This window comes from Bos mutus, chromosome 5 (genome assembly GCF_027580195.1).
Source record: "Bos mutus isolate GX-2022 chromosome 5, NWIPB_WYAK_1.1, whole genome shotgun sequence".
Taxonomy (NCBI): domain Eukaryota; kingdom Metazoa; phylum Chordata; class Mammalia; order Artiodactyla; family Bovidae; genus Bos; species Bos mutus.
In genome coordinates this window covers 106,156,335-106,180,861 of record NC_091621.1, presented here as the reverse complement: position 1 = coordinate 106,180,861, position 24,527 = coordinate 106,156,335, and the positions used below count along the sequence as shown (strand labels likewise).

Sequence of the window (24,527 nt, the reverse complement as noted above, 5' to 3'; positions counted from 1 at the left end):
GTCTCCTCCACGGGCCTCGAGGCTGCGACCGGCAGCTCCAGCAGGGGGTAAACTGGAAGGGCCGGAAACTGATGGAAGAAAAGGTGAAACACCGGAAAACAGGCCCCAGAGGACTGAAAAGCGAGTCAGAAATCCCTAAAGACAGCGTCTTCTGGGTCAGGCCTGAATGATGTGCTGGTTTGAGACTAGGGTGTGGCCTCTTTGCGACTGGCTTCTGCTGTCCACGCTACTCAGGGCTGAAACAGAGCCTCTTACAGACACAGCGCGGCCATCTGTTTTCCCCGTCGCGCCCCAGGACCTTGTATACACCTCGCACCTCGCTTCCCATCGCTCGACTCCTCTGGTCTGTGCCCCTGGGCAGCCTTCAGAGCTGCAAGGTCCCCTCGGGCAGCTGCGCCCAAGCCTCCCTGGCTGGGCTAGGGCTTTTCCCCCCACAGACTGGAGCCTGGAGCCGGGGCCTGGCTGGGCATTGGTGAGTCACGGGCACCCACAAACAGTGCAATCAGGCCGCTTGGCAGAGCCCAGGCCGTCTGACCCTCCACGCCCGGGCACCCCACCGCGCGCTGTGCGGATGTGATGGGGTAGGGAGGGGTCACCAGTCTCCCTGAGGACACACGGAGAGGTCACGGCTCACCCTGTCCCTACGACCTGCCCCAGCCCCCTCCGGGCAGCCCCCGCCCCGTGGGAAGAGCAGCGCTCACTTTTGCAGTGTGTGACGTTGGTGGAGCCGTCGAAGTCCGTGCTGGTGTTGCCCGGACAGGTGATGCAGTGGTTCTGGCCGAACTCGGGCTGGTAGGTGCCGACGGAGCAGCGGATGCAGCGGTGGGTAGTGGTGTTGTAGTGGTGGCCAGGAGAGCAGTGCACTGTCGGGGGGAATGAGGCGGGGTGGGCATTCTCCCTGGGGCTCCCCGCCCTCCGTGGCTGACTCAGCAGAGTCCAGGGCCCCTCCCCACCTCTGGGTGACCACCTCCCACCCGTGCCCAGGCCCTGAACAGGCTGACCCTCTGCTCCTGGACCCCACCCACGACCGTGCAGGGTGCTCTGGGGACCACGGTGGTCTCAGCGAGCCAGGCAGATGGAGCCCTGGCCCAGGGCCAGCTAGCTCCCTACTCAGGCTGACCCGTCTGACCCTCCGCTTGGGGCTGCATGTGGAGGGAGGCCAGGGATGATGGTACTGACGGTTCTGGTGTGGGGACCTGAGGAGTGCAGAGCTGGCCCCGACAGAGGGTGTGGCTGGAGCAGAGGTCGGGGCTCACGGTGAGGCCTGGGCTTTCCTCTGAGCGAGCAAGACCACCTGGAGCCTCCCCATGCCCCGGGCTGCTGCACTGGGAGCGGGCTCTGGGGGAGCTGGGTGAGGGCTGGGGCGGAGGCCCGGGCAGGATGGGTCAGGGCCATCGGGAGCTGGTGGCGGCCTGGGTCAGTTTAGAAGCTGGAACAGTCTGGCTCTGTTTAGAAGCTAGAGCTGCAAAGGTTGCAGACAGACTGGGGGTTGGGGGAGAGGGAAAGAGGACTCAGGGTGACACCGAGGTTCCCTAGAGACCTGGCAGGAAGGGCCGCCGTGCACCGAGGGGGCCTGGGCTCATGGACTCTGAGGGGCTTGTTAGACACAGCGTGGAGCTGTCGTGGGCAGGAGGGCAGAGCTGAGTTCAGGGAGAGGCTGGACTGGAGACAAGCTGGGGTCATCCGTGAAGAGATGCTACTTAAAGCGGGCTCTTGGGTTTATCCAGACTCAGAAGCGAGTGCCTGGGGGCTGGGACAGGCTGGCTCTCCCGGGGGTGGGGGGGCGGCGGGCTGGCTCTCCCGGGTGCAGGGGCAGGCAGGCTCTCCTCGGGGTGGGGGCGGGCCTGGGGCACAGGCCAAGGAGGAGCAGAAAGAGCACTCCGGGGGCCGCGCCACTGAGACCTGACTGGGGCTCCAGCAGCACAGGGATCCTGCGTGCACCTGGCTGGGAGCTCAGGCCGAGGGCACTGGGGTGACCGTCTGACTGGCCGGTGGGGATTCAGAGAGGATGAGAGGGGAGGAAGCAGGGTCCAGACACACTTCTGGGGGACGCTGAGAGCAAAGGCCAGGACCCCTGGCAGGAGCTGTGGGGGTTTGGGGTCTGGAGAGCTAGCTGAGAGGATTCAGAGTCTGTGTTGGGCCATCAGCGGGTGGGCAGGGCTGTCCATCAGCAGAGAGCCAGCCCTGGGACGGGGGTGGAGCGTTGGGGACATGACTGGCAGCACTGAAGACCTCTGATCTCTGACCTCACCACACTGCCCCTCTGCCTCCTGCACTTCCTCCCCTCCCAACATCCTCCCAGCACAGCAAGCCCAGTGCCTTGAGGGATGGGCGGCTGGGGGCCCAGAGCTCCAGACTGGAGCTGCTGTGTCTGCCTGAACCTCTCAGACTCTCGGGCAGGCGTGGATTGGCCCCCTGCTGTCCCCGTCCTCGTGTGCAGCACAGAGCTGGTTGCCAACGTCCCCTGCTTGTGGGCTCCAGGCTCCTCTCCTGACCTTGGACACTTGCCACGGCAGGGAGTGAGGGGCATCCAGAGAAACTGTCCCTGAGCAGAGGGGTTTGGGGCAGGGTAGGGGGAGAGTCCTCACCTTTGGCCTCACAGTCTTGGAAGGAGGCGGAGCCCTCATGCTTGGTGAGCAGGCCCCCTCCACAGGGGAAGCAGCCCGTGCGTCCAGGTTCAGGCTGGTAGGTGCCCATGGGGCAGGCCTGGCAGGGCCTGAAGCCGTCGGTGGAGAAGGACCCTGGAGAGCACTGGCCTGGAAGTCAGAGGTCACGGCTCAGGCTGGGGGAGGGGCGCTTCACTCAGGCCCTGCCCTCTGCTCAGCCCTCAGCTGCCCAGGAACGGCTGCAGGCAGCAGGCAACCAGGCCTGGGGAGGGGGAGGAATGCACGGTGTGGCCTTGGCCAGGCCTGGCGTCTCTCCTTCTATCTGCTGGGAGGGCTGCGGGACGAGAAGTGCCCCTGCTGTAGAGCTGGGAAGGGTGGACCCCACGGGTGGAAGTGGGAGGTCATTTATTTCAGGGGCCTCTGCCTGGGGTCAGGCCAGGCTGTGTCTTCACGTGGGAGCAGGGGCAGCTCCCTTGGAAAAGACCCTGACGCTGGGAAAGATTGAAGGCGGGAGGAGAAGGGGATGACAGAACATGAGATGGTTGGATGGCAACACCGACTCAATGGACATGGGTTTGAGTAAATTCCTGGAGTTGGCGATGGACAGGGAGGCCTGGTGTGCTGCAGTCCATGGGGTCACAAAGAGTCGGACACGACTGAGCGACTGAACTGAACTGCACTGAACTGACGCTCCCAGGTCCATCTGCCTGGCTGGGTCTGAGCAGAGGCAGGAGGGTCTGTGAGGTCCTTAGGGCACAGCTAGGACAAAGGGAGGGGACGACACATTCCAGCAAAGAGTCAGGATGTGGAGGGTGTCCTGGTGCTGAGCAAGACGTGTGCTTAGGGCCTTCTCAGCCCAGACCCTGGAATTTGCTGCTCCCCCAGGGGCCTCTCCCCGTGGCTCAGTTGGTAAAGAATCTGTCTGCAATGCAGGAGATCCTGAGTTGGGAAGATCCCTTAGAGAAGGAAATGGCAACCCACTTCAGTACTCTCGCCTGGAGAATCCCATGGACAGAGGAGCCTGCTGTCCATGGGGCCGCAAGAGTCAGACACTACTCAGCGACTAAACCACCACCACCACCAGGGGCCTCTCTGGGGCAGAGACCACACTCCTGCAAGGGGCTGGGCCGAGGGCAGCAGGCCGGCCTGCAGGGACTCGGATCTGATCCCTTCTGTCCCGAGAAGGCTGGAGGTTACCGCCGCCCTAAGGGAGACCCTTCCTCCCCCATTCTCTTGGGTAATCCCCACATGGCCTGGGAAGGGAGGCTGATGGGGAGAAGGTGATGAGCCCATTCACAGATGAGTTAATGTGGGTAGTAAATGGAAAAGCTCTTTGCAAACCAAACTGGTTGGTAAGTTGAGAAAGGGCTCTCCCAACCACCTTCAGGGCAAACTGTGAAGTTCTCTGCGTGGGGCATGGTTCTTGCCCGGTATCTGGCCACACTCCACGAAGCATCTTGGCCCTGATGGGTGCTTCACGAGGGCTCACGTGTTTGGTGACCCATAAAGCACGAGAGCCTCCGCTACCAGCTGCCCTGTGAGCACGTGATCAGCTGTAAAGTCCTTTCGACCAGCTCAGGGCGGTTTGGAAACGTACCGAGTGCAGCTCAGCGCCTGCTCTGCACGCGGGCTGCAGGTCTTTCAGGCGCTCTGTAAGTGCAGCCGTGCTGACGTCCCCCGGGCTCGGCTTTGGGAACCTCAGTGCAGGCAGGAGGTACCTCGCCCCCCTGCCCCGCCCTCCTCCGAGGGTTGGCCCCTACTCACCTCCGCACTCGGATACGTTGCGGGCACCAGCCAGGCCAAGCCCGTCGCTGCTGGGGCATGGTGTGCAGCTGAGCTGGCCAACCCGGTCCTGGTAGGTCCCCGGCGGGCACGGCACACACTGGCCGGGCTCTCCGCTGAAGTAGGTGCCAGGCCCACAGGCCACTGTGGGGGGCAAAGTGGAGAGACTGCTGGGGGCCGAGGTGCGGAGTGGGGGCCAGCCGGTCCGGCTGTCCATCTCCTGGCACCCTGAGCTCAGGCTCTGTCCTTCCACAGAGGGGGCCCAGACCCTTCCCAGAAGCGGTGGTTTGGGGGTAGGAGTCAGGCGGTGGTCTTCAGGGAGGACTCTGGTTTCATGCCTTCTCCTGGCTGCTGCTGCTTAGGGCCCTCCCAGACCCCTCCGCTCAGCCCTCTGGTAAGGGGCCTCCGCACGTTGCCCTCCAGCCCCGACTCCTTGCCCGTGGACCACCTGCCTCCGGGATGCGCCGCAGTCACTTCATCCAGACGAAGCCCCCCTGCCCGCCCCTCTCCATCCCTGTGTGGGAGCTGCTACCCGAGGCCATGGGGGGCAGAGCAGAGGGGCTGGGGGAGTGACGGGGCGCCGGGGGGCTGAGGGTCCAGAGATGCTGGACTGAGGAGAGCCCGGGGAAGCTGGCGGCACTGATCACGTAAGCACACTGACGAGGAGACAAGGAAACAGGTCGGGAAGATAAGGAGGAAGGGAGGTGGACGTCTCCCTGAACAAGATGTTCAGAAACATGGACATAAAAAAACAAGGTTAGAAAGAAACCCAAGGTATTGAATCGGAGGTGCTAGTATGAACTCATGGTTTTATAAAACACACACGCGCCCGCGTGCACACACACACACACACACACACACACACACGAAAGCATTATGGAGCAAGTGCTGTTAGCCGTCCACAACGGGGGCCTCTGGACGAAGCAAACGTGGACGTTCTTTGTTCTGTCTGGCAACGTCTCTGCAAGTTTGAAATGGTTTCAGAGTAACTTATTAAAAACGCATGAAGGATAGCACCGCCAGTCCCCCGCCCTCCCGCTGGGTCGCGGGGCGGCACTCTGCCTCCTGCCATGTCCGCCCCCCGCTGCCGGGATTCTGCCTTCTCCCCCGCTCCTGCATCTCTGGCCTAGTCTACGCCGTCTGCTCTGGGAATGTGGCTCCACGCTAATCAGCACCTCCATGAGGGTGACTCACGAGCTTCTCAAGTTAGCCGGGACACCTGGAACCCCACCTCCTCCGACCCCTCTCCCCCAAGGTCCCCGGGATCAGAAAACCACGGCCCCTCTGCCCAGGTGGCCCACATCCCTGGAGCCGTCCTGGAAGCCTTCTTCTCCCCCGCCTCCCCCTTCAAAGCGTGCTCTCTGGTTCTCTCTCCCGCGTCTGCCTCTCCTGCTGCCCCTGCTTCCAGGCCCCGTCATCTTTCTCCAGGTCTCCCCTCCTCCTCCAACCGCCCCCCATCTCAGCCTTCCTGCAGCTGAAGGCGGGTGAGGCTGCGCCCACTCGGTGCGGTCCAGGGCATCATCCCACAGCGCCCAGGGCCGCCCCAGGCCGGCCAGGCCCTCTTCTGTCCTGAGGGTGTGTTTGCCTGCTGGCTGCCTGCCTTCTTTCCCACGTAACCGTGGACCCCGCTAGAACAAGGACTCTTGCTGGGTTCACCTCCTAGCCCCCTGCGGCTGGCTCTAAAACCGTCCCCAACTTGATGCGCCAGTTCTGGGGCACCTGTCACTAGAGGCACTGGTCACCAGCCTCTTTCACGAGACCTGGCCACCCTGTCCCAGGCCCTGCTGTGGCCAGGTGCCCCCCTCCTCCTTGCAGCATGGCCACCCCCCTGGGAAACCCTCAGTCTCATGGGCATCTTTGCCTGGCTCCTCCTCTGCCCTTGGCTCCCACGCGCCTCCTCCAGGAAGCCTCCTCTAGCCACTCACACCGGTCCCACATCCTCCATGCCCCTCGGCGGGGGCCTTGCTAACCTTGCTCTTCCTACCTGCCCTCCTAGCACCGGGGGTGCGGGGTGCTATCTAATACCAGCCATCGTGTCTAAGTGCTTCTCCTCGGGGGGGCCTCCTTGTTCCCTGTCCCCTCCCGACGTGTCTGTCTCCCCCGTGGGCTGTGACCTGGGCTGGATGGACAGAGGCAGACCACAGGTGGTGCTGCGGGCAGGGACTCACCGCATTTGCCGTCCTGCGGTGCGTGGCCGGGGCCGCACGTCCCCGGGCCCTCTGGCGCCTTGGCCGGCCGCTGGGCCAGCTCGTACTCGGTGCCCGCAACCTGCACGGAGAAGTGCTGCCGGCTCAGGGACTTCCGCAGGGTCTTGATGGCGGCCTGCAGGCTCTGCTCTGCTCGCCTCCGCACGCAGTCGGCCTCGCAGGTGTCTGCAGGGGCGGGCGAGACCCAGGCTCGCCACCTCCCCCGGGAGAGGCCTCCACCGCCATGTGCCCCCCTCTGCCAGATGCTGGGGCGGCCGGGCCTCTGCTCGGGGCGCTTTCCCACAGCAGCAGCAGCAGCAGCAGCGCTGGAGAGGGGCGCGGGGGGGCTGGAACGCCTGACAGGCTGGGGACCCAGGCTCTGAGAGGTGTGAGTGGTTCGAGGCCCTGAAGCAGATCTGAGAAGCGGGCGGGCTTCTGCCACAGCGATGCGTCTCCCCTCCCCGGGCCCAGCGCCCTCATGGGAGCCCCTCCAGCCGCGCCAACACCCGTGAGGCTGGCTCTGTCTCCAGCACAGCGTTACAGCCCTCCGACCTTGAACCCGGGCTCCGACCTTGAACCCGGGCCCCTCGTGGCCTGGAGGCCCCTGCCTTGCTAGCCTTGATGCCCCGCACTCAGACTCGCCGTGAACTCCACCTTCTGGCTGCCCTTCCCCGCACCCTGTCTCCTGAATGCACCCTGCTCTCTCTGCTCTGGGCCTCTTCTCCCTCTGCCTGAACACCACCCCTGCCACCCGCTTCCACTTGGTGAACTGTGATTTCAGGTCCCGGTCCGGACGGCACTGCGTCTGGGGAGGTCCTGGGGCCCCTCTCTTGGGGAGAGGCCTGAGCGCGGCACCCTGTTGGTTCTCACGTGCCCACCGTCCAAGTGTCTCCCTTGGCCCTGGGGGGGGTGCGTGCCCCTTCCCTGCTCCCTCCATGACCGGTGGTGCCGCCAGCGTGGGGACCAGCGTCTGTCCCCCGTTTCTGCAGCGTCCAGGGCCAGGCCCGCCCCGCACACACTTGCTGACAGACCCCTGCTCCTCTGTCACAGCTGGACACTCATTCACAGCGCGGAGGGAAATGAGAAACACAGTCCAGCCCACGAGGCCCCTTCTGGAACCTGGGCGAGACCGGTGCCGGGTTCGCGGTCCTGGGGAGGACCTGCCCGGCCCGGGGGAGGATGGGGGGGAGGGGAGAGGCGGCGCGGCCCTCCCTGCAGCCCCAGGCCTGCTCCTGCTGCGGCCCTGGCCTCCTCCTCCACCCTGGGCTACACAGCTGCTTTGAGGCCCCACTGGCCCCAGCCAGCTCCCCCGCCTGCCCGGCCAGCCTCCATACCCGGGAGCCACCGTGGCTGGAGTGGGAGCCCAGCTCCGGGCCCAGCGGACCCCCGCCTGCCCTCCCCGTTCGCCGTCCTTGCGGAGGCTCTCAGCACCTCGCGAGGGGACCCCTCACCCACCTGAGGCCTCTTCCACGTTTGTCTCCACCTCAAACTCGGCCGTGATGTGGGTCACCTCCTTGGATGGAGACTTCCGGCCACGGCGCCTCTTCTTGGAGGAGTCACACTTGAGGGTCACAAAGGTCATGTGGCAGTTTTCTGGACAAGGAAGGGGCCACTGTGGCAAAGGCGGCGGGGGTCCCCCTTGCCTAAGAGTCCAGGCTCAGACGGGCACACAGGCTGGAGAAGCCCAGGGTCTGCCCCAGGATGGGCCTGGCGGGACGGAGCCCTGTATCCGCCCCGACAAGGCCCTCACACCGCTGCCCTCGGGGCCCCTGGAGCGTCTCCCTTAGTGAGGCTGTGCAACCCCAGCTCGGGGCAACCTGGCCCAGGTTAGGCCTGCCAAGCGCCCAGCTTTGTCAGGTTTCAGCAAACAGAGCTGGCCTGCTTTCTTTTGGCCCTGCTCCCTGGCTTTCCCCGTGGAAGTCCCCCGCCCAGAACGCCCTTCTTGGCCACCCTCATCCAAGAAAGGGCCGCTGAGGGAGCCCTGGGGCTCCTTCCACTTGGATACGACCTGGCAGAGAGCCTCGCTCTGGGGGGAGCTCACCGAACCCTTCTGCTGGAACGCTGGCTTTCATCCCCAGGGACACCACACGGTCTGCGGGGCACCAGGGGGGCTCTGGCGGCCCCACTGCCCACCACGTGGGCTGGCACTGGGATGGCCCACTCACCCAGCAGCAGCTGCCTCGGGGCCTCCTTGGCTGGCTCCTGGCTTCGGGGCCGGAGGTGGCACTTGGCATCTCGGATCTTGAAGCGCGCCTTCTGCCTGATGAGGGTGGCAGGGGCACCTGGGGAAAGCCCACACCCAGTGGCGGCCTCTCCCATGGGAAGGGGGGTGGTGGGGGCCAGGCGTGGCAGAGGGGGAGGGCCTGAGGGTGAGGGGACCCGCCGGGGGGCCACATCCCCTGGGAGCTGGGGGTGGGACCTCTGTGGCCTGACATCTCTCTCTGAGAAAGTGCGAGTGTGGATGGCAGGGCCGAGCTCCAGCCAGGGTCAGCCAGCCAGAGGTCTGAGGAGGAAGAAAGGCAAGCTTCCCGCCTTCTCTCTCATCACCAGAGCGAGTTTACGTGGCTCGTGCTTTTGGGAAAAGGGGCAGCACACGCGGGAGAGGGGAGCATGTGAGAGAGGGGACTGGGAAGGACGCAGATGCTCAGAGCCACCTCCGTCTTCCGAGAGCAACTCACAGAGCCCACAGTAAAGACTCCTGGAGTCACGGCAGCTTAGCGTTACACGGCGTGTGCATCAGACACGTCATTAAGACCAGCATCCCAAACGGGGAGAGCTGCCGAAGCATCGCCTCCAGCTGCAGGGAGCTGGCTGCGCCCCGGAGGCCAAGAGCGTGCATGTTTCTGGTACTCCTGGGGTGGGGTCTCCCAGTGCAGCCCCGACTCCGGGAGCTTTTACAATCTCATGGTCACAGCACGTGACTCACTTCCCTGAAACGGAATCTGAGATCCACAGACTCACAGCACTCACTTTAGGGTCGCAGAACGACTCCGGATGCGTGGCCCAGAGCCTCAGAGGCGGACAGGCCCTTCAGTGGTGCACGGGCCCTGGGCTGGGCCTCAGCCTGCAGCCTGGCCGCTTCTGGGTCCTGGCTCGCTCTGAGCTCCCCAGCACCCTGAGCCATACGGGGCAGGCGCCAGGTCGGGAAGACCTTCACGGACCATGCCCCTCCGCTCCCCCTGCTGGTGCCGGGTCACGCGGGTGAGCTGTGGGCTGGACAGGCCGGGGACTCTACCTGAGCAGCTGGGCCCGGTGCTGGAGCTTGTGCCGTTGCGTTTCTGGAGCGCCTTGCCCTGCAGGCTGGGGACACCGCAGCTCAGGCTGTAGCTGTTGTCCGAGTCTGTGGAGAGGCCAGTGGTGAGGTGGCCCTGAGTGCCCCTCTGTCCCAGCACCCCAGATCCTAGGGGCCTCGGGGGCATCGCTGAATAAGAGGACGGTGGGGACTGACCCTTATGTCTATTCATTCCTGCTCCACGACCAGGGGCTAAGTGTCTGGGCAGGAACGAGTCCACTGTGCTTTTGGACAGCTGTCCAGGGCCACTCAGTGACCAGGGCCGGGGGTCCTCTGTCGGGGTCCTTTCCCAGAGAGCAGCAGGGAGTGGGGGCTGGATCCCGGGGGACGCGGCCCTGCCCCCCTCCCCGCCGCCCCCTCCCTGGGACAGCCTCGGTTACCTGGTGTGAAGAGTGTGTGGCCGGGGCAGGCAAGGGAGCAGCTCTCCACACTGCCCGCCTTGCCGCAAGACAGCTGGGCCGGGGGTGAGGCCTTGGCCCGGGAGAGGCACCTGCCCGTCTCTGGGGAGAAGGAGGACACACGAGAGGGCTTGAGGGGTGGGGGAAGGCCTTTGGGAGCCAGCAGGCCCCTGAGCGTGAACCAAGAGGAACTCCCACCGCCCGGCGGTGCCCTGGCCAGACCGTCTGGGTGGGAGGGGGCTGCGAGACGGCAGAGTCCACATCCGTTTGGACGCGGGGGGACCCTGGGCCCAGGGAGAGGCTCGCTCCCCCAACATCAGTCCATGCTATCTGTGAGAAGGGTCACACTGTGTGCCCAGACCTGAGGGCGGGGTTGGACCCTCTCCAGCAGGGGTCCCTGCCCATCGGGGGAAAGGAATGGCTGAAAATGGACATGGGCTTTTTGGTAGAAACCGAGATCAAAGTATGGGAGGGCCACTGGGAACCCTGCTCTGGGGCAGACCCCAGGCACATCCACTAGGTGTGTGAAGATGTCCTGAACCGAGCTCTTCAGAGTTTCTCACGTGTTTATCTTTTGGGGATTAAACATTTTCCCCAGACCCCTAGGAAAAAGACTGACAGTTCTATAGGCAGGTAGACAGGAGAACTGGCCTCACAGGACCTTCTAGACTTGATCGGTGACACCTGCCTCCGGGAGCGCCACCCTCTGAGCCCATCATCAGTGGTGGAGTCACCCCGAGAACGGGTGCACACAGGAGACTTAGCTGGAGTAAGACACTGCCGTGGGGAATTGCCAGTTTGCATGAGCTTCAACATGTGCCTAAACATTTTCAAGAGGGGTCTTAGAAGGTAAACCATCTAGAAATAAAAACAAACTCATGGCTCTCCAGATAAAACATCCAGCTCCCAAATAAACACAAGACCAGGAGTCCCCGTTCCCAAAGAACCAAGAAGCTATGAACAAAAACACCTGCAGATAATCCAAACCGAAAGGGCCGCTGGACGAGCCAGTGTTCTCTCTGGTTAAGAAACAGCGGACGACCATCCACCCCGAACCTTCCAAGGCAGACATCAGCCCCTGGCAGTTCCCTGTACTTGCTCCAACTTTCTAGAGGGGGTCGTCAACAACTGCAGACGAACCACACGGCTTTCCCGTGTGCGGGCGGCCACCGCCCCTGCCCTGCACGTGCCCGCACATCCTTGTGGGGACACAGAGGATGCAGAGCACTGCCGGATCTCTTCCAGGGCCATTTCTCGGGGGTTTGTTTGCAGTGAGCAACCTCTAGGAGTGAGGTCTCATCTCCCTCCAGACAAGAGCAGCCTGGCTTCCGTTCACTGTAATATCGAGTGGTGAGTTCCCCAAGCTGTGTGTCCTTCAGCTGGGATGTAAGCTCCCTGTCTGCATAGCATTCTCTGGGTGGATGACACCTAGGGGGCTGCTTGCTGAGCTGTGAGCTCAGAAACCCTCAGACTCTGATCCGGGGGTCTCATGTCTCCTGTGGGTGCCCACAGAACAGGGCCGGGCTAGCTTGCTCAGCTCGCATCCAGGGGAGACCTGAGTCCACCATGCCGATCATCCATCCCAACCACCTCAGAACATGGAAACCCTCAGAAAGAAGTTTAAAGTCGCTTCCCAGGTGGTGCTAGGGATAAAGAACCTGCCTGCCAATGCAGCAGACACAAGAGACGCAGGTTCTATCCCTGGGTTGGAAAAATCCCCTGGAAAATGGCATGGCAACCCACTCTAGTACTCTTGGTTGGAGAATCCCATGGACTGAGGAGCCTGGTGGGCTATAGTCCATAGGGTTGCAAAGAGTTGGACATGACTGAAGCCACTTAGCACAGCACACAAAAAACAAGAGGGAAGGCAAACTCAGTTCAGTTCAGTTGCTCAGTCGTGTCCGATTCTTTGTGACCCCATGGACTGCAGTACTCCAGGCCTCCCTGTCCATCACCAACACCCAGAGTTCACTCAAACTCATGTCCATCTAGTCGGTGATGCCATCCAACTATCTCATCCTCTGTTGTCCCCTTTTCCTCCTGCCTTCAATCTTTCCCAGCATCAGGGTCTTTTCAAACGAGTCAGTTCTTTGCATCAGGTGGCCAAAGTATTGGAGTTTCAGCTTCAACATCAGTCCTTCCAATGAATATTCAGGACTGATCTCCTTTAGGATGGACTGATTGGATCTCCTTGCAGTCCAAGGGACTCTCAAGAGTCTTCTCCAACACCACAGTTCAAAAGCATCAGTTCTTTGGTGCTCAGCTTTCTTTGTCCAACTCTCACATCCAAACATGACCACTGGAAAAACCATAGCCTTGACTAGACAGACCTTTGTTGGCAAAGTAATGTCTCTGCTTTTTAATATGCTCTCTAAGTTGGTCATAACTTTTCTTCCAAGGAGCAAGTGTATTTTAATTTCATGGCTGCAGTCACCATCTGCAGTGATTTTGCAGCCCCCCCAAATAGCAATAAATTAAAAAGGAGGAAAAATGTACATTTGCCTTAAAGTAAGAATACCTGGTTGTGAGAGAATATGATAGAAAGTAGGGAAGAGGCAGATTTGAAAATCTGGGAGCTTAGGAGGCTCGAGGGGACAATGAACCTGATTTGCTTTGGTTTATTAAAACCACTCAGCAGTGGGCCTTTCTGACCATCGTCAGCTCCTTCCTGAGTCCCAGCCCACACCTGCTCCTTTGGGAGGTCATCAGATGAGCCTCCTTTCCCTGAGTCAAAGCCCCGGCATGTGCGGAGGGACCTACCCTGCAAATGGAACTGGCAGCTGAAAGACACCTGAGGGGTTATTTTTTGAAGTCTCAGAAAATCCTCCTCCCCCTGATTCAGATCATCGCCGATGGGAGCCTTAACATACCTCTCTTATGTATGATTAAAAAACAGAATCCCCGAGGCAAACTTGCCACAGCATCCACAGAACAACTGGAGCAGAGCCCAGGAAGAGTCCAGATTACTATAAACCTCTTTTTTTTTTTTGTATCAACATGCAAAGATTAGGCCAGGCTCTTGGGACAAACTCAACAACACGGGATGCATCTGTGAGGAAGGCTTGTCCCCCCTGCCTCAGAACAATCACAGCCTGGGATAAAGTAGTCAGAACATCTCTGGACCTTGTACTAGAACCGCCTTCAAGTCTGAGGGAACCATATGTAGCACAATCCCTCCTGTGACTGGGAAAAGCAGAAAAAGTACTTTTTCTGCTTGTCAGTGAACTCCTTATGGTGTCTGGTTCCTCACACCACCATTGAGCAACTCTTGTACCTATTTTTTTTTTTTTTCCCAGCCACACTGCAAGGCTTTTGGGATCTTAGTTCCTGACCAAGGACTGAAGCTGGGCCACGGCAGTGAAAGAGCAGAGTCCTAACCCCCGGACCACAGGGAATTCCCTCCCCAGCCCTTCCTGGAGGAGACACTCACCTTCGTGTGTCTGTACTTCCCAAGGATTCATACACAGAACAGACCTTGTGGATGGTCCACATCAAACCCCAACTTAACAGGTTTTTGCTGATAGGACTGAGGAATAAAAATTAAGACATCCTAAGATTCATATCCAGTCCAACCCTGAATATTCATTGGAAGGACTGGTGGTGAAGCTGAAGCTCCAATACTTTGGCCACCTGATGCAAAGAACTGACTCATTGGAAAAGACCCTGACGCTGGGAAAGATTGAAGGCAGGAGGAGAAGGGGAGAACAGAGGATGAGATGGTTGGATGGCATCACTGACTCAATGGACATGAGTGTGAGTAAACTCTGGGAGTTGGTGATGGACAGGGAGGCCTGGCGTGCTGCAGTCCACGGGGTCGCAAGGAGTCGGATACGACTCGGCGACTGAACTGAACGTCCATCTCTGATTATGGGCAGGAAACGTCTCTGTTTTCAGAGCATCCTAAGGTGGCATCCACCTGTGTGCATCTTTGCCTTTTCTGTTTAGGAACTTAACACGCTAGACAGGCCGCAGGTTCAGGCTTAGAGCCAATCGGAGCTCCTCCAGGCTGGAGGATTCGTGCATATCCCAGTTCAGTTCAATTCAGTTGCTCAGTTGTGTCCTACTCTTTTCGACCATGGACTGTAGCACGCCGGGCCTCCTTGTCCATCACCAACTCCCGGAGTTTACTCAAACTCATGTCCACTGAGTCGGTGATGCCATCCAACCATCTCATCCTCTGTCATCCCCTTCTCCTCCTGCCTTCAACGGACGTTAGAGGAAATGTTTTTCGGATCGTCATGTGATGCTGCTGCTCAGGCCAAAGTCCTCGGGCAGGACCAAGGGAACCAGGGGCTCCGCCACACGCTGTGTCCGGCCTCCGACTCTATCACGGAGCACGGCTGTGTCCGGCCTCCGACTCTATCACGGAGCACGTCTGTGTCCGGCCTCCGACACTATCACGGAGCACGTCTGTGTCCGGCCTCCGACTCTATCACGGAGCACCGCTGTGTCCGGCCTCCGACTCTATCACGGAGCACCGCTGTGTCCGGCCTCCGACTCTATCACGGAGCACGGCTGTGTCCGGCCTCCGACTCTATCACGGAGCACGTCTGTGTCCGGCCTCCGACTCTATCACGGAGCACGTCTGTGTCCGGCCTCCGACTCTGTCACGGAGCACGTCTGTGTCCGGCCTCCGACTCTGTCACGGAGCACCGCTGTGTCCGGCCTCCGACTCTATCACGGAGCACGGCTGTGTCCGGCCTCCGACTCTATCACGGAGCACCGCTGTGTCCGGCCTCCGACTCTATCACGGAGCACGGCTGTGTCCGGCCTCCGACTCTATCACGGAGCACGGCTGTGTCCGGCCTCCGACTCTATCACGGAGCACGGCTGTGTCGGGCCTCCGACTCTATCATGGAGCACGTCTGTGTCCGGCCTCCGACTCTATCACGGAGCACGGCGAGCAATCACCTTTCAAGACCCATGAAGGGTGAGCCAGGTGGAGCCAGGCGACCCCTGGGACCACCAGACCAGCTCCCGCAGGTGTCTGCGAGCATGGTCCTAAGACCGCTCTTCCTTCCTTGTAGGGACAGACTGGTGGTGGCAATGAGATAGTGTGGGTGAGAGGCTCTTTCGGGGGAGAGGACATGGCCAGGTCATGGTGTGGCCGTGACCGTCAGAATCCTGGGGAAAGTGTAAAGATGGGATGCAGGCTGGAACCACGCCCTCAGGGGCCCTCTGAGCATCTGCAGATGCACTTCATGGCTACAAATATGTCCGAGTAATAGTATATTTACTTTCTGGATGAACTGAAACAGGCTCTTGTTGAAAAAAAACAGCACTGAAATATTATCAAAATATTATCCCCAAATTCCTTATTTGGGATATTTAAACTAATGTGCTTAGGAACATATAGACACATTTCACTGGGAAAGTTATTCATGAGTTACTCATAAACTTCATGGTCTTTATTACCCCTAATTTTCTTGAAAAATAAAAACGACGTTTTTCAGAACTTACTGTAAAGCAACCATTTAGAGATCTGAGGTTTATCAGAGAACCTCCAAAAGCAGTTCACGGAAACTGGTTGTTAACCAAGATTGTCAGAACTGGCCGATGGCCACGCAGGGTGGAGGCTTGTGTCTAAGACTGCTGGAATGAATTCTCCTAGATGTTTGCAGCCACTGATTTCCACACACGCTTTTGCGTTCCTTTGTTCCTCATCCCTTCGGTCACGTTTTCCCACATTACACATCTAAGGGTGTACAGTTCTGACTTCTCCCGTCATGTTTCCCTTACAAATAATAACTCATCTAGATCTAGGCTGTACTAAGTGATAACCAACAGCCTGATCCTTTAAATTGGTTCTCCCAAGCTATTGCTAGGGAAGCCAATATTGAAAAATGGTGTTAAGTATGCTGTGCTCAGTCGCTCAGTCGTGTCTGACTTTTTGCAACCCCATGGACTATAGCCCACCAGGTTCCTCTGTCCATGGGAATTCTCCAGGCAAGAATATTAGAGCAGGCTGCCATGCCCTCCTCTAGGGGATCTTCCCAACCCAGGGATTGAACCCAGGTCTCCTGCATTGAAGGTTGATTCTTTACTGTCTGAGCCACCAGGGAAGCCCAAGAATACTGGAGTAGGTAACTCATCCCTTCTCCAGGGGATCTTCCTGACCCAGGAATAAAACTGGGGTCTCCTGCATTGCAGGCGGATTCTTCACCAGCTGAGCTACAGGGAAGCCACAAAGCACGCTACACAAGCCTAATTAAGTATGATCCTCCTTGTAGACAATGCATAAAATGAAGCAAAATGCCCCTGGACCGGGAGAGGTCAATTCAGCTGTCTCACAATACCGCTCACAGACAGCATGCCTACAGCTTCACGAGGTTGACCGCACGTCCCATTCAGAAGTCTGACTCATGGTGCCACCTCAGCTTACTGCCCTGCGGGGCTCTGGGCTGTAACAACAAATGACTCCCCAGGAGCCTCAGCGAATGATGCCTCCTTGCCAAGCCTCCGAGGGTAGAACACCTTCCGAGAGACGTAATGATATAACCTGGTGAAGCAGACCACGGAGGCTCTGGGCCCCATCCCTCGGGACTGGACGGCTCCCATGGTCATCAAAAGTGTGCCCCTCACTTTGGGAGATGCAGCGAATAGTCCAGCCTGGGGCATGGCACGGGGGGTAGTTGTGGTAATAATAGCACCTGGAATCTTCTTCTGGGCAGCCAGGGGAGTCTGTGCCCGTGATTCTGAAGCTGGATTCACAGCAGAGGTGAGGTGGGACAGTCAACACGGAGGCTCCAGGAAAGAGCGGCCTGCATACTATAGGAGTGGGAGCTGGGGGGACCGTTTTCCCGGTCCACCCTGGGAATTCTTAAATCACAGTTCTAGAGGAGCTTCCAGGACCTTCTAGCAATGCCTGCTGTCACACCGTCTGTCTCCTCACTCCAGGTCTACTAGACAAACCCTGGTGGCCCCTCCTGCAGCTCTGATTGAGAGACGACCAAAATGGAGACTGAGAATTAAAAAGAAAAAAGAAATGTCCTCATATCCCTAGAGAAAGCCTGTACCTGATAGCTCTGGTCACCGGTAAATACTGGCCCTCACACGACCCTTGTTATCAGTGGACACGCCTCGGAAAGCCCATCAATTGATGACAACCAAAGTCAGCCAACTCTTGGCCAGTTCACTGAGTGGTCAGGCTTCTAAGGCTAGTGTCAGCCCAGGCTCCACCCCCAGACCCCACAAAGGTGTGCTCCTCAGACTGACACCCCCTAATACTGCCTCTGATCAACACAACCCCGTGAAAGCTCTTCCCCTAGACTCTAGACAAAACCAGAGGGTTTGCTTTGCTCAGCAAGACCCTGCCTGGACAGCAGGGCAGTTCTTCCTGAAGTGAGCAATAAGTTCAGCTGCTTGGCTTCAGGTACTGAGGGGTGGCATCCATTCTTGGACACTGTCACGCACCCAATCAACACGTATTGAGTGCCCACGGCTGTCAGGCTCTGTTCCAGGTGCTGGGAAGACAGCGTGGACAAGACAAGCAAAAATGCCTGCCCGCGTGTGCAGAGCGTGTCCAGCGAGGACTGGCTGACAGCACCCAGCAGGCCCTCTGATGAGCACAGGACGTCTGGCTGGTGTGAAGTGCCACGGGAGGAAAAAAGCAAGGGCGGTGTTGGGAGGGGCACAGTCAGGGCTGCTGCTCTGCTCTGGTTTGTGGTCAGCAAGTCCCGCCCGCCCCGCCCCACTCAGCAGACGCTTGCAAGGAGTAGAGTCCTCCAGGCCGAGAGAAGAGCCCGTGCACGGGGGCACTGGGCCTTCGAGGTCAGGGAGGCCAGCGTGGGCAGTCGGGGGGATGGTGAGGGTGGAGAGTGAGTGGGGGCGTGGCGGGGGAGCAGCCTCTGGGCCGCTCTAGGAGCCTGGCTTTGCTTCTGCGTGAAGAGGACTCACTGGAGGGCTCTGAGCTGAGAGGGACGAACGTTGACTTAGATTTAAAAGGCTTAACTTGGGACTTCCCTGGTGGTCCAGTGGGTAAGACTCCGGGCTCCCAGTGCAGGGGAGGGAACTGGTCAGGGAACTGGATCCCACATGCCACAGCTAAGAGTCTGCGTGCCACAGTGAAGACTGAAGATCCCACACGCTGCAACCATCACCCAGCACAGCCAGATAAGTAAAGGACTTACTGATGAAAAATAAAATCAAAGGCTTAACTCTGGTGGCCCAGGGGATGTGAGAGCATGGCAGGACAAAGCCCTGAAAGCTGTGCCGGGGACATAACCCCAGCACCCAGGACAGGCCCAGCGCCCAGGACAGGGCCAGCTCCCAGGAGAGGCCCAGCACCCAGGACAGGCCCAGCGCCCAGGACAGGGCCAGCTCCCAGGAGAGGCCCAGCACCCAGGACAGGCCCAGCGCCCAGGACAGGGCCAGCTCCCAGGAGAGGCCCAGCACCCAGGACAGGCCCAGCGCCCAGGACAGGGCCAGCTTCCAGGAGAGGCCCAGCACGCAGCAAGTAGTCAGTATGTGTTTATGGAACCTGTGAGGTGGGGGCCTGCCTAGCACTCAGCCTGGAGGGGCCTGGGCCCCAGAGCCCACCCGCAGAGGGGGCACAAAGCCCCCGCTCTCCAGGAGGTCCTCCTCGCCAGACACTGCGGGGCCGGCGGCCCTGAGCAAGTAGCCAGCTTGCAAAGACCCAGGTGCTCCCCAGTCCAGGCTCCGGTGCTGCTGCAGCCCGGGTAACCCCCTCCCCGCCACCAGCTTCCTCGGCAGGACAAGGGGGGCGTGTAGCTGAGGCCTCCACATGGCGCTCCGTCTGCGTGCTGACTCACTGCTCCTGCGTCAGCACACGCTGACCCCCGGGCCTCCGTTTCTGTGCCCTGGGCTGACACCCAGTGTGCCCTTCCCCGCGCACCCCTCTCCTTCCTCCAGCCTCCGTCCCATCAGCCGCCCGCGAGCAGCAGAGCACCTGCCCAGGAGCGCGCTCCCCGGGCACTCACCCACACAGTCCTTGCGGTTCCAGTGCAGGCGCCTCCCCGGGGGGCAGACGCATTCGTAGCCGCCCTTGGTGTTGACACAGCCCTGGTCGCAGCTGCCGTTGTTCATGCTGCACTCGTCCACATCTGGAGGCACAGGCAGGCGTAAGGGCAGGGGTGGGGCTGGACAGGCACCCTCGGGGCCGGCAGGGCAGGACCCACCAGGGCGGGGGGCCGAGAATCCCCTGACCCTGACCCTCGCCTGAGGCTCTCACTGGATGCAGACAGGCGGCTGCACGTGACACACACGTGAGCTCGCACGTGTGTGCACGCACACACATAGACACACACAGGGCATGTGACACACGTGAGCTCGCACACATGCATGCATACACAGACACACACACAGGGCGCATGGCACACACGTGAGATTGTACATACACACGTGCACACACACAGAGACACACACAGGGCACGTGACACACATGTGAGCTCGCACACATGTGCATGCACACACACACAGGACACGTGACACACGTGAGCTCGCACATGTGTGCACGCACACACACACAGACACACACAGAGAAACACACACACAGGGCTCATGGCACACATATGAGATCGCACATACACAAGTGCACACATAGAGACACACACGGGACATGTGACACACGTGAGCTTGCACACACATGCATGCACACACACACAGAAACACACACAGGGCGCATGGCACACACATGAGATTGCACATACACACGTGCACACACAGAGAGACACACACAGGGCACGTGACACATATGTGAGCTCGCACACACACTCACGGCATATGACACACAAGTGAGCTTACACACGTGTGTACACACACACAGGGCTCCCACAGACACCAACACACATCCTCCCCTAGGAACCTCAGTGGTTTGCCGAACTTGGGCAGCTGAGCCCAGACTCGGGGTGGGGCAGAGAGGTGGCACAAAACAGAGCTGTGGGCAGGTTTGGAGGGGCTGGGAGCGCCCAGCACCGGCCCCGGGGTCCTGAGGCCTCATCCCAGCGCAGGACTTTGGACATGCCCTTCCCAGCCCTTTCCCCTTCCCGCACAGGGCCCCGGGGCCCTGGGAAGTCTCCCTGAGGCCCTGCCTTCTTTTGAGCCAAAGCCCTGTGTGTGGAAGCTGGTGCCAGGCTTTTGGGAGTCCCTCCAGAAAACTCTGCAGCTCCCCGCAGCACCAGCTGTGCCTGAGCCCACCCGACCGCCACGGCTGCCCCGCCACGGCTGCCCCGCCACGGGGAAGCGCGTCTACCCCAGGTCACAGGACAGGAGCAGACACGGGATGCAGGGCTGTGCTGGACTCCCCCACCTTCGTGCCCCTATGCCCGTACGTCTGGAACCCTCCCTCTCTCCACATCCCTCCCAGCCTGCTCGAGCCCATAGGGCTCTCACTCCCACGTCTGGAGCTGTGTCCTCACGGGTGCTCTGGCTTCCACTCTCCTAAACACAGGGAGGCAGGAGGGCTCTCCTTATATGAACTTGAACTTACAGGTCACATCCCTGCCTTGACCCTCCAGTGGCTTCTCCCTGTGCTGAGAATAAAGCCTCAAGGCCCCTGGGGGCTGACGAAACCCTGGGTCCTCTCTGTACCATGCACTAACCCTTCCCTCATGGGGCTCTGGCCCCACCAGCTGCTCCTCGGTCCGTCTGTGCTCCCTCTGCCTCAGGGCCTTTGCACATGCCGACCCCTCTGGCCCGTCTCCCCTCATCCTCACTCCAGCACTCCTCCTTTGGAGTCCCCCATTGGCCTGCCCCTCTCTGCTGTCAGCCCCCCCACTGGAGTGAACCGACTGTGCAGTGCTCTGTCCCGCTGTCCTCCCTTCCTGAGTGGGGTTCCCCAGAGGCTGCTGTTTCCAGGCCAGCGCCCCCCTCCTCCCAGCCTCCCGCCTCGCCCTTGGCTGAGCCCCTCTGCCCACCAGGCCCTCCCAGGCCCGTCAAGAGTCCACTTCGGGGTGAGGGGTGCGGTGTGGGGGGCCGTGCGGCCGGGCGCGTGCCTCGGGGGGGAGGTGGCCCTGGCGGGCGAGCTGCAGACCTCCGCAGTGGGTGGTCCCGTAGAGCGTGTAGCCGCGGTGGCAGAGACACTGGAAGCTGCCCGGGGAGTTGATGCAGGTGTGGTCGCAGGTCCGCTCAAAGGAGCACTCGTCGATGTCTGTGGGGCCACAGGGAGGAAGGTCCGGGCGCAGCGTTAGGGTGCGGCGGGAGGCACGGCCTCGGCACTCAGAGGGACATCTGTGCACAGCGGTCCCGGGGCTCCCGGCTCAGCGCAGCGCCGACTCGCGGCAAACCTCAGACCTCTCGTCCCGGCCCGATTTTCCATTTTGTCCCCACAAACCTCATGGTCCTGGGTTAGAAGCCACCTCACTCTCTTTTCTGGAGGTGGGGAGGTTAGGAATATTCTGAGTAGAAGGGATTATTCTGAATCCTTGCCACTCTATTAGCTCACACGCCGGTGTGATTAGGGTAGATATTTAATCCACACCAGCAGGGAACCGACAGGTCTGCCCGAGGGAGAAGCTGAACTGTCACCCCAAGGTGTGTCTAGAGAAACTGGGGAAAACAGCACAGGTGGAAAGGGGGTGCTGGTGGGGAAGGTGCCACCTGTGAAGAGTAAGAGTAGCCTTGATAGGAGGTGAGGTTTCATTCTGAGCCCCTGGCCGCCGGGGTGAAAAGGGAAAGAGGGAGGGTCACAGAGGGCCTGTTCCTGAAACGGAGGACGTGAACCTCGGGTTTACAGGAGGCAAGTCTGTCCTGGCCACAGTTCTGAGGGAGATGGGCCCTGTGGGACAGGTGACGGGGGCCAGACGGCAAGGCAGGCGCTGACCTGCCTCTCCTCTGAACATGCTGCTCACGTGACCCCAGATGTCCTCATGACACATGTGCGTTTGTAGTAACACAAGTACAAGCAACAGATCACTGTGGGCGCTCAAGGGAAGATGAGGTTCCTCCCGGGCTGTGGGGATCTGGGAAGATCCCCTGGTGCCTGTGTGGGAAGGAAACTCTGGGCAAAGGTGGGGTACTGAGAAGATCCCCTGGTGCCTGTGTGGGAAGGGCACTCCAGGCAAAGGCTGGGGGGGGTGGTGGCAGCACCTGATCGCCAGGGATTGGGTGGGGCTCAGGGGGGCTGGGGTGCCCTTCCCAGGGGCCCTGAGTGCCAAGTAGCCAAACAGAGAGGCCTAGACCCCTCCCCGCTGGAGCTGGGGACCCAGGGGTTGTGCTGGAGCATATCTGGGGCCAGAGCTCAGGCTGTGGAGAGATGGCTCGGACGAGGGTGGAGGAGACTCGGCCGGAGCCCCAAGTGGTCCTGGCATGGCCCACTGCAGCCCCTCTCATGGAGCAGCGGATACAATCGAGGCCGCTTCCTCAGCCCTCCTGAGAACACAGCCAAGCACAGAGAAGCAGGGTGCCTGGGAGCCTTGCTCGGGCCTGGACAGAAGCTGGGCTTCCTCTTGTGGCCCGAGAGGAAATTGGGCCAGGCTGCCCGGCCAGGGATGCGGAGGCTGAGCCCCGGGAGGGCAGGTGATGGGCTCAGGTCATATGAGCAGCCCCAGGTGGAGCTGGCCTGGACCCGCCCTCACCAGCCTCTGGTCTCGCCTCTCTTGGGGCCCTTAGGGGGCTGGGGTGTGCACATCCCGGGCCCCTCAGGGCCCTGTTTGAGCAGCACTGAGAGTGGGAGCCTCAGGTCCAGGGCCGATGCCGCCGAGTGCACCCTTCCCGGAGCCGTCTCCTTCTCGATGGGCTCCCTGTGGTCCCTCAGGCTCCCCCAGCCCCAGGGCCACTTCCTGGGTGGGCTGACCTCCCTGGCTTCTCTGGGAGGAAGACGTCATCCTCTAAGCACTTCACTCCTGTCTCCCCTGCCCATCCTCGGGCTCTCACCTGGGCTGTGATCCTTGACCTCTGCCCACATCTCTCCTCCCGTTACCCCAGATACTAGCAGGTACCCCGGGGGACCTCAAGGAAGGCCTGGTGGGGAGCGCCTGCCATTTGTGACACCTTCCACCAGGTGGCATCATCCTGCCTCTGAAGCCACTGAAAGTGGCCTGGGTGCTCGGGGACTGGGGTCAGGCCGAGGCGCTGAGCCCTGCTACCTACTCACTGGACCACCTGCATAGGGGCTGACCCTCCCGAGCCTCAGCCACCATCCCTATCAGGGAGGGCTTGGACTGGAGGCTTCTGATGGCTTCTGAGGGCCCCTAGGGTCACAAAGGAGCCCTCACTCAGGGCAGAAAAATTATGATCAGCCCCCCAGGCCCAGCCCAGATGGCAGACAAGCCCCAGCCCAGGCTGCGTCCCCTCCTGGGGGCTGGGGTGGCCTGAGAGGGGAGGGGAACCCCACGGGGATGAGGGCGGCTCACCTTGGCACGTCCGCTCGTCGGTCAGCAGCTTGTAGCCCTTCCGACAGCCGCACTCGAAGCTGCCCACGGTGTTCCGGCAGAAGTGGTCGCAGCCTCCGTTGTTGACCAGGCACTCGTTGATGTCTGCGGAGCCGGGTGGGGGGGGGGAGGCGAGGAGAGTGGGCTGGGGCCCCCAGGGGCAGGCAGGACCGAGGCCCAGAGCCGCCCTTCCCTAACTGGCCCACTGCCCACCCGGGGGGCTGCTTCGGGTCCCGGCTGGGCCCAGGAAGGGGGCCTGGCTCACAGCTGCAGGGGGGTGGGCGGAGGAGAGACCCCCTACCCGGGGACTTGGTGAGCCTGGCATGTGTGTGCAGGAGGGGGCGGGGAACTCATGTCTGCTGTGCCCAGCCAGACAGCAGGGTCAGTGACGCCCCCCACGCCCCTCCATTCCCGGAGGTAGCGGGCCTGGAGCAGATGGATACTGCCTGAGAGCCGTGACTCCGGCCGAGCTGCCGGACCCCTGGTCTCAGCTCCCCGTCTGTGAGAACAAGGATCAGAACCACCCCTACTTGGAAGGACAGCGTGAGGACGAAATGGAATCGCATCCCCAGGGTGCTGGCCCAACCAGCTCTTTAAAAAGTAGGCTTACTGCTCTCGCTTTACAGACAGGGGACCGAGGCTGGGAGGCAACTGGCCCCAGGTGTTGCGGGCGTCCATAGGCTGCTCCCTTCCCAGCCTGCTTCCTCGCCCTTCTCCCTCCCCACGTCTGCCTGTGGTTTGAGCTGTTTCTTCACTCGGCACTTCACGAGCGGTGGCGGCACCCTGGCACACCCCTCCCGAGCACCCCTAACCTGAACCCATGTTTCAGGAACAAAGCTGCCTAAGGAGGGGCTGACGCCCAGGAGGAAGCAGCAGGACCCTCTGGAGGTCGCGGTGCCTACCAGGTACCACTTCGTGCTGGTGAGCAGGCCAAG

At 60.7% G+C, this 24,527-nt stretch overlaps 1 protein-coding gene across 4 annotated transcripts in view; it reads right to left on the bottom strand.

The window, feature by feature from the left end:
• SCUBE1 (signal peptide, CUB domain and EGF like domain containing 1) overlaps positions 1-24,527 on the bottom strand; it is a 126,966-nt gene that overhangs the window by 6,553 nt on the left and 95,886 nt on the right. For all 4 annotated transcript variants that reach the window (XM_070371474.1, XM_070371476.1, XM_070371475.1 and 1 more), the window contains 11 exons: positions 23,575-23,697; positions 21,255-21,371; positions 19,204-19,326; positions 10,247-10,366; positions 9,810-9,914; positions 8,740-8,856; positions 8,030-8,167; positions 6,557-6,760; positions 4,371-4,532; positions 2,589-2,756; positions 702-863 (listed from right to left, as the gene is read on the bottom strand). In XM_070371474.1, coding sequence (XP_070227575.1) covers positions 702-863; positions 2,589-2,756; positions 4,371-4,532; positions 6,557-6,760; positions 8,030-8,167; positions 8,740-8,856; positions 9,810-9,914; positions 10,247-10,366; positions 19,204-19,326; positions 21,255-21,371; positions 23,575-23,697 — 1,539 coding nt within the window. The remainder of the gene's footprint in view (positions 1-701; positions 864-2,588; positions 2,757-4,370; positions 4,533-6,556; positions 6,761-8,029; positions 8,168-8,739; positions 8,857-9,809; positions 9,915-10,246; positions 10,367-19,203; positions 19,327-21,254; positions 21,372-23,574; positions 23,698-24,527) is intronic.